Source organism: Hemitrygon akajei, chromosome 16 (assembly GCF_048418815.1).
Source record: "Hemitrygon akajei chromosome 16, sHemAka1.3, whole genome shotgun sequence".
Lineage (NCBI taxonomy): Eukaryota > Metazoa > Chordata > Chondrichthyes > Myliobatiformes > Dasyatidae > Hemitrygon > Hemitrygon akajei.
In genome coordinates, this window is record NC_133139.1 from 15,246,351 (window position 1) to 15,261,921 (window position 15,571).

Consider the following 15,571-nt stretch of genomic DNA (forward strand, 5'->3'; position numbering starts at 1 on the left):
ATCTTAAAAATCAGAGTTGAATACTTCTGTTGATATGCGGTAAAGGAGTATCGTGTGATTACTACTTCTGCATGTGAAGCTATCCCCAGGAGGGGGGATAAAACCTCTGCATTATTTGCTTCGATTAATTATTAACAGCATTGGAGTTATCTAAAATCTTTTATACTTGAAGGATGAGATGACAAGTGCTGTACTCTTTGGTATCATTAGATAATTCAGTTGTAGTCACAAGAAACCTCGCCTATCCGAGACTCTAAAATTTTGGATGATATTAAAGTTACAGAGTGTAGAATGAGGGCAGTTGGCAAGGACATGGGCCAGAAACATCGACTGTTTATTCTTCTCCATAAATGCTGCTTAACCTGCTGAATTTCTTTAGCATTTTGTATATGTTATTTTGGATTTCCAGCATCTGCAGAATTTCTCGCATTTAGGATTAATTAAGTCTTGAATTAACAAGACATTGCATAAAAATTAATGCTGTTTTAAATGAAGAACAGAATCTTCATTTTTGCAGTAACAGTTTATATATTTTCAATTTAAAAGGTCTTCTTTAAAATAAAGCAGGTAGAACTATCAGTATCATGTGCCTTTGATGAATGCTGTTTACATAAGAAGTTATGTTAGTGAATCTAAACTGTTTGCTTCCCTCAGGGGAGGAAGTGGTGGATGAATGCAGATGAGCCTTGGCAAGCTTTAGCCTGTTGCACAGAGATAGCACATGCTGTGAGATCACCTGATCCGACTAAATACGTCTGCTATTTCCCAGTCCATCAGGTAAGTTCTAAAATATTTAGAAAAATAATTCCTATATATACCTTGCACCTGCAGTAAACATTGTTTTGACAAGATGGTTACTTGCTTTGGAAGACTGAAGAACTGAAAACAAAATTAAATCCAAATTGGTTTGTTAGTTTGAACGTACAGCGCAGGAACAGACCTTTGCACTTTGCATGTCTGTATTGATCATGATGCCAGCTAATCCCATGCCTCAACACAAGGTCTCTATCAATTTCTAAACTATATTGAACATTAAGTAGATGTACAGTATTTGTAAGTGTTTCCATATTAGTTACTATTATTGCTGATTTCCTAACTATTTTTAACATGTTTTCACAGTAGAGTTAATACTCAAAATAATTATGTAATTACCATGACATTATCTAAATGTGAGCATGCATAAAGAAGCTGCAATCTTATATGATGAATTATGGTCTTGAATGTTAAGTGCCCTTCCTTTAAATAGTGTAATAACTTCCTGCAATATTTTTGCCATCATGTTAAGTGGAATCACCACTGTCATATTATCTCCAGCTCATTGTAATCTTTGTTGATTTCAAGAAATTTGGAGAAGAGAGAGATAGAGGGAATTAATTTCATAAGCCAAGTCCAAATAACTCATTCTACAAAATTATATTCAGTGCATGTTCTGTTTTTGCGGGGAAAGGGGGTTTTGGGGGTTGATGATTGGGATGCCATTCTTTTTTGTACAGGGGAAGTGAGTTTGATGTTTCTGTCTGAATGACTTTCATGTTCTTTGTTTCGTGGCTATCTGGAGAAGACCTATTTCAGAGTTGTATGCAGATACATGCCTTGATAATAAATGAACCTTTGATGTTCAGGCAATAATAGCTGCTTTCAACTTTCAAAGTCATGGTTCTTGTTAAAAAGTAAAATCATGGTTGAAGTGTTTGAGATGACATGGAATGATGTCTTAAATGTTGTCAAGTTATCTATTAGCACTGAAAATTTAGTGAGAGGAGATTCCTTTAGATTTTAATTACTGTTGGAGATGTAAAAAATACTGTTCTATCTTCCTTAATAATATCATCACATCATTTTTATTTTTCTTTAAAAGATTTAAAAGATCTTTTAAAAAGATTAGCTTTATTTGTCACATGTACATCAAAACATTTAAACATACAGTGGAATGCTTCATTTGCATCAAATCAAATCTCTGAGGATTGTGCTGGGCAGTCCACATGCTCCCACTCTTCCGATGCCAATATAGTATGCCCATAATTTCCTAATCCTAACCATGCATCTTTGGAATTTAGGAGGAAACCTACGCAGTCACGGGAAAAAAACGTACAAACTCCTTATGGGATTAAACTCTGAGCAGTAATCGCTGTTGCTCTAAAGCAATGTACTAGCCACTATTCTGCCAGGTTCAGGACTGTGTAATACACATTACATAGGAGGGCATAAGCTAATATGACTGTGGTTAAAGTAAGAGCAGAGAGTGTAGAAGATCAACCAAAATACCCACGCCCTGACTCCACTGTCGACATTGGCCATGCCTCGTCTTGCATTGCCTGTTGTTTGGGAAAGGCTGCTGAGCAACAGTACCTGGTTGTGATTGATTTCTTTGTGCTGGACAATGAGGAGAGAAGATGTGATGGATGGAGAATAGTGATCAGATTATTGAAACGGACTGTGTAGGAAAGGATGAAGAGGGCAGTATGCAATAGAGAGTAAGGAGATTGTAAGATTGGATGTCAGTTGTGAGAAGAGCATGAGGGCAAGTGATTTGGGGACGGGGAGAAATCTAGCTGAAAGGGATTTAAGGAAGGGTGGGTGAGGGTTGTAGGTAATGGGTAAAGGCGTCCATACCTGACCCCAAAAATGTGTGTGTCTGACTATGGATATGCTGACTGCACACATGAATACATGCATTCAGTACCTCTGGATGAAGGACTTTGTCAGGTCCATGTGTTAGTTGTATTTAATGTTAAACTCCTCAATGTAAAATTCAGCATTTGGAACATCAGAATGCTGGTAGATAACTTCAGCAGTGACAGATTAACCATTGTTTTGCTATCACAGCCTGGGAAGCTCAAACACTATCATTACAGCCATGAGGGAGACACAATAGGCAGGAGATGGCCAGCTGGAAAGGCAAACTGGAAGAGACACTCCACCCTCATAGGATGTGCTATGCCATTATGACTGAACAAGTCTGTCATTCATCTCGGAAACTACACTGTGGGATGTTAGCATCTCGTAGCCTGGTGGCGTTTTTTGAACATGGGAACAGCTGAATGCAGTTATCAACATATACTGCCTAAGTCTGCAAGTTGTGTATGTGGCTCAGAAAAACAAATATCCTGTGCCATATCTCCAATGAGACAAACTAAAATACCTGGACAGTATCAATGCCAAATTCAGAAAAGATGCAGTCTTCTGGCAAGATGTGATTGGAAAGAAGAGCATGCTAACTCTTAACAGACTTGTCCTCCTGGCAAAGCTGTCAGAGCAGAGTTTTGTCATAGCCAACACAGTGTTTTCCAAAGAGATGAACACAAGATATTATAAGAACATACTGATCCAGGGACTGGCACCGCTCTGGTTAGCTTATATCATCATTTGCATGAAAGGCTGTAAGCACAGCATGGTTGTTACCAACAATTGATCCTAATCCATTCTGTTGTCTCCATCAGCTGGCTGCAAAATAATAGATGCAATAGAAACTCTGTAGTCAGAAAAACAATTTAAAAAGCCTCAAAGGACCAGCAAAGATACATCTTCCCAGACAGATGACCTGAAAACACAAACAACTGGAGCTAACATGTCCACAGCACCTGACTGTCCTCTAGTCCATCACGATTAGTACATTTAAAGAGGCACTTGACTTCTGTACCAGAAAATGTCAAGACTAGTTTGATGAGTCATGAAATCTTGGAGAAAATTAACTCCAACTATACCACCTCAAAGTAAAAGAAACACTTACATGAGCAAGAGAAAACTCATAAGACCAAGTGGTGGGTGAAAAACATACAAGGGGTCCTTTAATAACCAAGATAATACAAGATCTCTCTAATACTAATCAAGTGCACTCTTCAGAACTGTCGAGGTATATATGGTCTGAAGGCTGAAATACGTAACCATTACTGTTTCTCTCCCAATGCCCTTGGAGCCAACAATAGAAATGAAGCTATCAGGAACAGAGGCCATCAGCCTTCAACAGAAGGAGCATTCATTCCACACACACTATCCAGTATAACCTCAGTGCCACTCCTAAATGGCAAGGAGTTGAGTTGGAAAAGCTAAAAACCCTGTGATAAAAAAGACCTGGGGAGGAGGTAGTATCCTTGCTGAGGTTCTAAAACTTGACATAAGATAACTTCAGACACACATTTATAACCTCATCTCCCACATCTGTGGGAGCAGATACATTAATAAATTCTCAAGAAAGTGGTCAAGTCTAAATGTAGTGACTAAGTGAATGCCTCCTTGTTCTGTATGGGTGGATTTTTCTGACCTTAAAAAAAATCTTCAGACTCTATCAATTGAGAAGGACTGTGGAGCATCCAGCTCAAACTTAATTGGCCATAAAATATTACCTCCATGTAAATCTGCTACATGATGGCATGTGAAGTAGGACCTTAAGCAAAGAGTCCACAGCAGATTCCATCTCTCTGCAAAATAGAAACCAAAGTGTTGGGAGAACTCAGAGGGTCAAGCAGTATATGTGGAGACAAAGTACGGTGTTTCAGTTCGAGATCATGTATCCATCCTGATGTCTCAAAAGCACTCCAACTCTGGGCAACTGGCGTGGTAGTACAACCTGCAGGGTGATCAGATCTGTGAAACCTGCAAAGGTATGTCCAGCCTGGAAAATAGCATAGTGGGAAGTGTGGATAGCAGCCACCTGACCCATTGTTTGAATTACCAATAACATAATTCTCACCCGGGTTTCATTGAGAGGAAAAAAATATTTTGAATAATAATGCTAAGAAAGAAACATTGTCAGAAAAATGTCGTTATCCTGATTAAGGGTCTCCATCCCCAACATCAACTCTATCCCTTTTCATTGATGCTGCCTGACCTGCTAAGTTCATCCACTATTTTGTGTGTGTTACTCTTATCCTGATTTGATTCTTTTATCAATTAAGTTGCAATTTATCAATTTTTTAACTGTAACTACTATTTTTTTAACTGTAACTACTATTTGGCAATTTTAAGTGCTTTAAAACAAATATACAGAAAGTTGCAGTGATATCTAATCAGAAATTAATCAAAAAATATCAATCCTGTCATTATAAAACTAGCAATTACAAGTTAAGGAGGAAGTCCCTCGATAGGCTAAGTTATTCCGATTTGCTACTCTCCCTCACCAGAAATCCACTTTTGCTGCACCACAGTAAATGGAAGTCAAAAACAAAACTGCACAATCTGGAAATCATTTCTGTTTTTGCCATTAAACCTTAATTTATTCTCTATTATTGGCATTGGTTGCAGCAATTGAATGAATTCAAATTTCCTAACTTGTGTTGGGATTTGAACTCAAATCTGATTTATTACCCTGGCCCTTTGGATTTCTAGTAAAGTATCATAAATACTGTGCTGCCAATAGTGCAAATAAATCTCAAAATGTAATTGTAATAAACTGACGATACAAAAGTCTTGCCAGAAATACTGGAGAGCCAAGATTCTGGCAAAGAATAAGGAACTGAAGGAATTATTTCCAGGGGAAAAAAAATTGCACTAGGGAAGTTGAGACTGAAGTGTTGGCTATAGAGTTAGGCTATCATCGGTAGGAACTTCTGTAAGATTCTGATAGGGTTTCTGAGGAAAATGGGCAGCCCAACATCAGTACTAGGGAAAATTCTGAAAATGAAGGCTGAGGAATAGTAGGATGTCTAAAAATAAATAGGACTGTTCAGAAATAGCACACAGAAATGAAAGGAAAATTGTGTTGGACTAATCTGTTGGATTTTGAGGATGTGACTTGTAAAATAGATAATGGATAATCATCATCATGAGCCATACTCTGCCAGAGCTTCAGTGACCACTTTCTTCCACTGCGATCTGTCAGCAGTCAAATCTCTTGCATCTCTGGCGGTGAGGCTGGTCCACTTCTTGATGTTGTCGATCCAGGTTTACCTGGGTAACTAGTGGATGGCATATATTCAGATTTTTAGAAGACTAGTGCAAAGGATCCTTACAGGAGGTTGAGGATCATGTGATGGCAGAGATTATGTACTAATTATGATAACTAAAGAAAAGGGAAGTAATAATGGGTCATACTCATGTCAGTGGGCTGACAACTTGCGTATTAAAAGGATTGGTGCTTGGGCCCCAGCTGTTGGTAAACATGAAAATGGTTTAGCTGAGAACATCAGATAATATTTCCAATCTGCTCATGATGCAAACGTTAGGTGAAATTGTGAGAAGGGAAGAAAATGTAATATGGCTTCAATAGGATCTGCACGGACTAATTGAGCGAGGGCATGGCAAATGGAATATAATGTAAGAAAATGTATCAGTCAATTCAATGCACTGAGCATTGAGAAACAATTTTAAATGGCAATACAGGTGTCCCCTGCTTTACGAATGTTCGCTTTACATCACTTCGCTTTTACAAAAGACCTACATTAGTAACCTGTTTTCGCATTTCAAAGAGAATTTTCTCTTTTACAAAAATTTTTCCCGTATAAGTTAATGGTTCTTCGCTTTATGCCATTTCAACGTAAGAAAGGTTTCATAGGAATGCTCTACCTTTGTAAAGGAGGTGGGGAGACACCTGTAGTTTGGGAAATAATGTTCAAAAGGACTGAAAGCTAAGATACAAGTGCATCAAACAATTCAGAAAGCAAATGGCATTAGGAAGTGACTTGAGTACTTGGTTTGTCTTGTGAGAAAAAACTGAGCCTGTATTCCCCAGATGGAACAAAAAAGTTTTTTTGTTAATTTTCAAATTTTCAGAAAACTGCAGAATCAGGGAAACAAATAAAAATTGAAAAATGTTGAAACACTCAACAGCTTTGTGGGTGGCACACCGAGGGGTAGCTAGTAGAACCACAGCATCATGGCGTAAATATGTTCTGTCTTGACCTGTCTCTGTGCAGTTTGCATGTTCTTTCTGTATCCCTATGGGTTTCCTCCAGTGTTCTGGTTTCCATTACAAATTGCCACCAGCATGTGATGAGTGGTCGTATCTGCAGAAATTGATGGGTTGAAGCAGATTAAAATAGAGTTAAAATAGAATGAATGTAAATGGTTGTTTGATGATCAGCATGGACTTGTGGGCCAAATAACCTGTTTCCCTGTTGTTTAGCTCTAGGTCAGGCAGCATCTGTGACAAAGAGTAACAGAAATTACCTTCCAGGTCTTTAAATCCATTACTTTTCTCAAATTTTCTTATGTTTATAGAGTTTAGAAGAATGAGAGGTAATCTTTGCACAAGTTTTACAGGGCTGAACAGGCTAGATGCAGAGAAGGCTTAGCCTTAGACGTCATAGTTGTAGAATGAAGGGTAGGCCATTTAGGACAGAGATGAGAAATTTCTTCACTGGAGGATCATGAATCTTTGGCATTCTCTATCCCAGAGGGTTGCGAAGATTCAGTTATTGAATATGTTCAAAATAGAAATTGATAGGTTCTGGACATTAAAGAGGGCAGTGCATGAAAATGGAGCTAAGGCAGCAGAATGGCCATGATCTTGTCAAATGGCCCTATTGCTGCTCATAATTCTTAAAGTTTTGTATAATTCTGGAAAGTATTTTCTTATATTTTATCCTGAAAAAGTATGTCAGTGTTGGTCTAGTACTAGTGGGTATTACTCAGAGGTGTTGGCCCAGATAGTGCTGATGAACACCAGCACTTTGAAACAGAAGCACAGGCATTTACTATCTATCTGGATGGAAGCAATAACCTGGACTTGCCCATGAGTGTTGCCAAATACAGAAGTCCTATAATTAATGAATGATTAGAAACAATGAGAATCCATGACCCCATTGATTTCAATTATGAATTTTAGATCAGAGATGGTAAACAGATGCTACGTTTTAGTTTATGATTTTTAGTTAGTCTTTTTGGATGTTTAGTGAATTGTTTTCAATAAATTATAATTAATATTTGGGAAACTTTTGAATTATTTAATTTTTATTACTTTTTAAATTCCTTTAAAAATCAGCTTTTGCAAATGACAGAGCTGAGAATAGGACTTCAGTTGCTTTTTAAGCTAACACAAGGAAATCTGCAGATGCTGGAAATTCAAGCAACACACACAAAATGCTGGTGGAACACAGCAGGCCAGGCAGCATCTTTCCTTTCAGTTAGTCCTGACAAAGGGTCTCGGCCCGAAACGTCGACAGTGCTTCTCCCTATAGATGCTGCCTGGCCTGCTGCATTCCACCAGCATTTTGTGCGTGTTGCTTTTAAAGCTTTTGTGTTGGGATTCATTGGTGTGTTACTTGATGTCCCACTGCTATTCAGACCTTGTCATTGGTGTTCAAGATGCTTTAGGCCAATGAGAGTTGTGTCCAGCCCGTACATATGACTAACCCTTTGGGAGACCGGCAGTATGGATGTGTGCTGCTGCAGAGCTGTGGGCAACATCTGCCATGGGGGAACTTAGCTGTAGGTCACATTTCTGTCTAGTGAACTATTCAAGTTGTGAAAGTACTCAGGAACAGAACTCTGCTGTAACTTTTGGAGGATTTATATCCAGTGCTAGTAACCACAGGGAGAATAAGTGGTAGGTTCTAAGCTGGGAAGATACAGACTTGCAAACAGTCCATGATTTTGAGGCAGGTAAATAAGCCAAATTTGTCAATACATAATGTTGATTTTTGTTTTCCTTTTAAATAAATGTTTTATATGACATTCTTGGCATTTATAAACTTATTTTCTATAGTCTTGTGCAATAAAAATTCAATCTTAATCAATTCATTGGAATTGCTTTATTATTTACCAGGACGGGTCTTGTAATGGTTTGCAGCACTACGCTGCTCTAGGACGTGATGTAATTGGTGCAACCTCTGTGAACCTCATGCCCTGTGAGGTACCACAAGATGTCTATAGTGGAGTGGCAAAGCAGGTAAGTGGGTGAGCTGGGAATGTGCCCTACGGGTGACCTGTTTGTCATTCACAGTTTACTCTTCCTGGTGGGTGATACAGTGGCAACATGCTGCCAAAGAGATCTGACAATCTGTCTAATAGATTTTAATCTAGATAAAAGTAAAAGGATGTTAATATTACAAATCAGTGATAATATGCAATTGCACCTTTTGGAAATATTTAAAAAATAAGTAGAATTTAATTACTGATCAGCTTGTTTTCCCCATTATAAATTATTGATACTGTAGCAAGTCATTGTTATGTTAATATTAGATAGTTAGAGTTATGTTCCATCAAAAGTAGAATTCAATTATTCCAAATTTTACGTAGTTTTTGTAAGACTTTTGTAATAACATCCATGATCCTCTATTTAGAAGGGGTTTAGGAGATCAAAGGAAAAATGCATTACAATGAATGGCATTTAATGTAGTTTCCTTCATCAGTGAAGAAGTGTAAGCAGAAGATACTTACTGAGCACGTGAAAATTGCTTCTTTCCATTGCTTTGAATAACTATTTAAAAAAAGAATTACTCTTCTAATGGAGGACAAACCTTATATTAAAGCCCTATGTATCAAATAGAATACCAGGATGGCTCAAAAAATGTAAATTCATTTGTCTTGCTTAACACTTGAACTTGGCAAGCATTTCTTATCAGTTGTCTTTGGCACCATCTCTCTGCCTTGTTCTTTTGAAGATGCTTCATAAAGCCTATCTTGGCCAGCTTTTTAGTCAGATGTGCAAATATATCCATGAGCTGCTGGGAATCTGTTTTTTCTGAAGTGCCTTGGGATATTTTGCAATACTACAGATTGTTGAGCATATTTTCTTGTGATATGTTATTTAATCGGCTTGAGTTTTTTCTCCTCAGGTTGAAGAATTTAGAAAAAGGGATGCTGAAAAAAATGTAAAGGTTGCTCAAATGTTAGAAGGTTTCATTTGTCGTAAAGTCGTGAAACAGACTGTGATGACTGTGGTATATGGTGTGACACAGTTTGGTGGGCGACTCCAGATTGAAAAAAGGTTGAAGGAAATTGAAGATTTTCCAAAGGTATTAAAAATGTAATGGTTTTATGTTCATGAGCAAAGTCTTGGCATTTATTTCATTTTTCCTCCAGTGTAAGATGAAACATCTCTACAAACTGAAACTGATTTTATAGACAAATGATTTCACAATGGATGAATCTAGACACACATTCCAGATTTTGTTGTCCGGCATATTATTAGCAACTATATGACAGTGATTAGCTTTAATTGTCACATGTACATCAAAACATTGAATCATGTGTCATTTGCGTCAGTGACCAACAGCCTAAGGATGGGCTGGGGGCAATCCACAAGAGGTCACCATGCTTCCTGCACCAATATACCATGACCACAATTTTCTGTCCTGTACTTCTTTTGGAATGTGGGTGGAAGCCAGAGCTCCCAGAGGAAATCTCTGCAGTCACAGGGAGAACATACAAATTCCTTACAGACAGCGATGGGAATTGACCCTGATTGCTGGCACTGTAAAGCGTTATGCTAACTGCTAGACTACCAATACAGCCTTACATGGTGTAAAGTGGCATATGCTGAAACTTGGCAGTATTTAGATCTTGGAAGTATTTGGAGCAGTACATAAATGGGAAAATGTTCTTTCTTAAATCTTTAGTGAGAAATATAGTACACAGGCATATAAAAGAAAGTTGTGAATTTTAATACAAAACCAAAACACATGCAAACGTTCAACAAACTAATCAACATCTAAGTGAAATAAAATTCTGCTACAGTTCAGTCAACTTCAGTTTGAACCTAATAATTATTGAACCTTCAGACTTGTGGAATGCTGCTTGGAGTTTTAATAAGGGTTTTGGGTTTCAAAGTTGAATTTCTAAGAAGTCTCAGCTTTAGTGAAAGTAAACAAAGTGATCAGGTAATATAGTTTAAGCGAGTCCATAAACAAACGTTTGATTTTTAGCATCCTGAAAAATGACTGAATTATAAATGATCTGAAAAGAAATTTGATCTTATAAATCAGATGTATCCATGCTTGCTACATCAAACATAAATTACTCATCTATCAATGAGATATTGTTACAGCAGATAATGATCATAAAGGTATTAAATATGATGGTAATATTTCCTTCACAAAATAAATTTTAATCTGAATTAACTTTGAATATGAAGAGCTTTCTAAATTGTAAATATGAGAATTGTGATTATTCTCAGTTGTGATGCGCAGAGGAATAATCTAATAATCAGCAACCAAAATATGTTGACTTTCAACTGAATAAATTTCCTTCCGGTCAAGATGGCACCTGCGTACAACGCTCCTTTGGTTGACATCTTTTGAATAGATCATGAAACCATATATTTCACTTCTTTTATGTCTTTTACATTTGTTTATCGTCTTGATTGTGATTCTGGAACTGTCGGAGCCCGTGATTTGCAGTTTTGCGATCATTCAGATGTTTCAGCGCTCCGCAGTCTCCAAGAGGATTTCAGAAGGCATAGGCAGTGTGAGCGAATTTCATGGCAAGAAAGCTGCAGGATGGGGCACAAGCCAATGTTCAACTCCATTTCACTGATTAATGCTTCCATTGTTCGCCGATTAAAGTGACAAGGGAGATTGAAACATCAAGGAGAATGTGGAAGATGAGCGCCGGCTGCCTGCCTTTTTATCGCTGGGGGGATCGCTGTGCTACAGAGAGGAGAGACTGCCTTTTGATTGCTGGTGGAATCGCTTGAGCTCCAGGCCCCAAGGCGGAACTGTGAATTCCACGAGCAGAGAAAAGCTTCAGGCAGCAGAAGCTGTGGACTTGCCCGCGGAACACCTTGAAGACTTTTGCATGCTCGAGTTACTCATTGCCTTTATTGTCAAGCCAACATGTTATTTATGAGAATTTTCACTGCTTGTTACTAGGTAATCCCTTTTTGCTCAATATAGTATCACTGAGCCAGTTATAGGTATTACTGAAATGAACCAAACAGATAGTTTGAGCAGATCATAATTAAGCAAAGGGTAAGAATTCTAGAGGTGTAGATAAAAGATGAAAATTCAAAATAGTGAGTGAAGAGAATTCATAACCACTAATGTGCTTGTACATTTCTCATCTATATTTTCACATAATTCGATGTCCTGTAAAGCACGATTTGTGTGATCTCTGTTTAACTTTTACTTTACCAGTCTATTAAAATAGATGTCATTCAGGGTAATAAGCTGGAAGACAAACAAGGGAAAATCTGCAGATACTGGAAATCAAAGTAATACACACAAAATGCTGGAGGAACTTAGCAGGCCAGGCAGCATCTATGGAAAAGGGTAAACAGTTGACGTTTCAAGCCAAAACCCTTCCTGAGGACTGGAAAAAAAGATTAGAAGTCAGAGTAAGAAGGTGGGGCAAGGAGAGAAAGAAGCACGATGCTCCCAATGTGGCCTCCTGTATATTGGTGAGACCCGATGTAGATTGGGAGACCGCTTCGCTGAGTACCTATGCTCCATCCACCCAAAAATTGAGATCTCCCGGTGGCCACCCAGTTCCCATTCTGACATGGCAGTCCTTGCCTTCCCTACTGCTGCGGTGGGGCCACACGCAGGTTGGAGCAACAACCCCTTATATTCCATCTGTGTAGCCTCCAGCCTGGTGACATGAACATCGATTTCTTGAACTTCTGGTAATTGCCCCTCCCATTCCCATTTCCCCCTCTCACCATATCTCCTTACTTGCCTCTCACCTCCCTGGGGTACTCCTCCTTCCCTTTTATCCATGGCTTTTTGTCCTCTCCTATCAGATTCCCCCCTTCTCCAGCCCTGTATCTCTTTCACCAATCGACTTCCCAGTACTTTACATCATCGCCCCCCCCCCCCCCCCACTCTCGGTTTCATCTATCATCTACTACCATGTACTTCTTCCTCTCCATCTCCACCGTCATAAGCTGACTTCTAATCTTTGTTTTCAATCCTGATGAAGGGTCTCCACCTAAAACATCGATTTTCTTTTTAACTCTGTTCCACAGATGCTGCCTGGCCTGCGGAGTTCCTCCAGTAGTTTGTGTGTATAAGCTGCAAGGCAAATCAGATTTCAAAACCCTTGCACCTTTTGTATTATTCCGTTCTTCTTTTCAAGGTTCCCTTGTGGAATGGAGGATATATATCTTGTATGTTTTTATCTTTATTTTTCCAGTCTCTTTTAGAAAGAATATTAAAATAAGAAATTGCTCCAAAAATAAAGCATGTTTCTGATCTGATTGTTATATAGATGCCACGGTAACATAATGGTTAGTGCAACGCTATTACAGCTTGGGACGTCCCAGAGCTTGGAGTTCAATTCTGGTGCCATTTTGTAAGGAGTGTCTGTATGTCCTCTCCATAGAATGCGTAGGGTTTCTCCAGGTCCTCTGGTTTCCTCCCACAGCCCAAAGAAGTACCAGAGATCTGAAAAGGTCATTGTAAATTGTCCAATGATTAGGTCAGGGTTAATCAGGTTTGTCGGGGGATGTGTCTCAAAGGGCCTACAGCCTGTTCCACACTGTGTCACTAAATCAATAAGAGCCGATTTCATATAAAAATTAGAAAGCTATTTTAGCCAAAAGTAATACTTCAAAACACAGATGTTTTGATTCTAAAAATAGCTTTTGATGTACTATGCACAAAGCAACATCAACCACTTGCATATATACCTGTCTCAATCTCAGTAAAATAGTTTGACATTAATTCCAAAGGACTGTGGAGCACACTGTTCAAGTTTAGTTGCCTGAAAGCTGTGATCCTAACCAACTCTTCTCAACAGAGCCAATCCGAAATCAGGTCTGTCGAGTAAAACGGCATCATTGCCTGTGGCAGTTATTGTTCACCTCAGTTCCTAAACCCCAATTGCATCTGATTGTAGAACTGCCTACAGCAAGCATCAGAAAGATTACCAACACTATCTCCAGTCTACCAGCTACTATTTCTGTCATTGTAGTCCAGTAACATTTGGTTGATTGTATTAGTCAAGCAGTGACATTTGTATACCTGACACTAGGCTTCAGCTCTGTCCAAAGCCTTCCTCTATTTACATGGTAATTTGATCTACTCTCAAAGATGCAACGCTTTCTTAAGAAGTTGCAAAAACCTGAGTGACAGTCAGGAATTCCTGGCCCATTCACAGACGGAAGAGAAATTGAGCATCACATAGAGGGCCTTGTCCCTATGTGTCAGAAGCACATGAAGCCCAGTGTGAACAGCAGAAGGAGCCCATTACCTCACAAGCTATGAACCTGTAGGTCTTTTCAGGTATCAGCTGGCTTATCTCAGGTAGAATATGGGGCTCAAGCTCAACCCAATATGTCAGATCCCACAGAACTGGAGTAGAAACAGCTCATTCTCCAGGCACTGTGTAAGAAAAATAATGTATAAAAATGTAACACTTTATCTTGTGTGCAACACCTACATTGTATAACTAAAATGCAATTAAATTTTTATTTGAATGTTTTATCCAAAAAACAAAATATCTTTTATTAAATTTATGGTGGGGAAATTCCATTTGTTAAATAATATCAAATGGCTAATTCTTTACATTCCTTTAATAGTGATGGGTCTCCTCTTTTGTTCTATGTATTGACTTCAATATTGAAAGTGCAAAATTAATTACAATAATTATATTTAATTTAACTTTCAGGAATACGTGTGGGATGCTTCATATTACTTGGTGCAGCAAGTGTTTAACAGCTTAAAGGAGATGTTTACTGGTACCAGGGAAATTCAGGTAATTTCACTAAATACGGTTATATTGATAACTATGATCAGCTCTAAACAATAGGCAAATATATCAATATGGAACATAAATGTTTTAACATTTTAGCACGAGCATTGACTTTGATTGAACTTGATATTTAATCAAAAATGAAAGTATTTTCTTTTAAAACTGCTTTCTTGATAGAATTATTTCAATAAATGATGTAAAAGCTAGAAATGAAACAGCTCTTAAATGGTTAAGAACAAAATTCAGTTTTGTTAGGAATGAACTTTTTTCCAAATTAGGTAACTTTGATGCTGAGTATTCATGATCTATATGGAAGTATATGATCATACTGTTTGGTTTTGTTTGAACTACAGTATTGTGTCTTGAGCTCCTCTATCAGTTTTTACTTGGACCAATTTTTGAAGATAAGAATCGGATATAATATCACTGGCATAAGTTGTGAAATTTGTTAACTTTGCAGCAGCAGTACTATGATAAATATTTTTTTAAATCCTGAATTTTTGTATTTATATATATGTATGTATGTTAAATAGTTAAGTTAATGTAAGTAGTGCAAGAATAGAAATAAATATTTAAAAATAGTGAGGTCATGTTCATGGGTTCAATGTCAATTTAGAGATTGGATGACAAAACATTAATAAGACTTGTTTGTTCTTTATATACCATATCATATGATGTAGGCGATTGTGGTCTTTCCAAGGACAATCGTGGTCATGGCAAATTTTTTTCAACATTGCCTTTTTCTGAGCAGTGTCTTTACAAGGCAGATGAACCCAGCCAATTTCAATACTCGTCAGATATCGTCTGCCTGGCGTCTGTGGTCGCATAACCAGGACTTGTGATATGCACCAGCTTCTCGTGTGACGAATCCTCCACCTGCTCCTATGGCTTCACACAGTTCTGATTGGGGGTGGTGTGACGGAGCTGAACAGGTTGCCACACCTTGCCCAAGGGTGATCTGTAGGCTAGCAGAGGGAAGGAGTGCCTTGCACCTTATTTTGGA

General features: G+C 38.2%; 1 protein-coding gene across 1 annotated transcript in view; it reads left to right on the top strand.

Annotated features, from left to right (window-relative positions):
* Nucleotides 1-15,571, top strand: part of polrmt (polymerase (RNA) mitochondrial (DNA directed)) — a 78,326-nt gene that overhangs the window by 41,363 nt on the left and 21,392 nt on the right. The window contains exons 11-14 of the mRNA XM_073068284.1: nucleotides 655-777; nucleotides 8,702-8,824; nucleotides 9,714-9,893; nucleotides 14,485-14,571. Coding sequence (XP_072924385.1) covers nucleotides 655-777; nucleotides 8,702-8,824; nucleotides 9,714-9,893; nucleotides 14,485-14,571 — 513 coding nt within the window. The remainder of the gene's footprint in view (nucleotides 1-654; nucleotides 778-8,701; nucleotides 8,825-9,713; nucleotides 9,894-14,484; nucleotides 14,572-15,571) is intronic.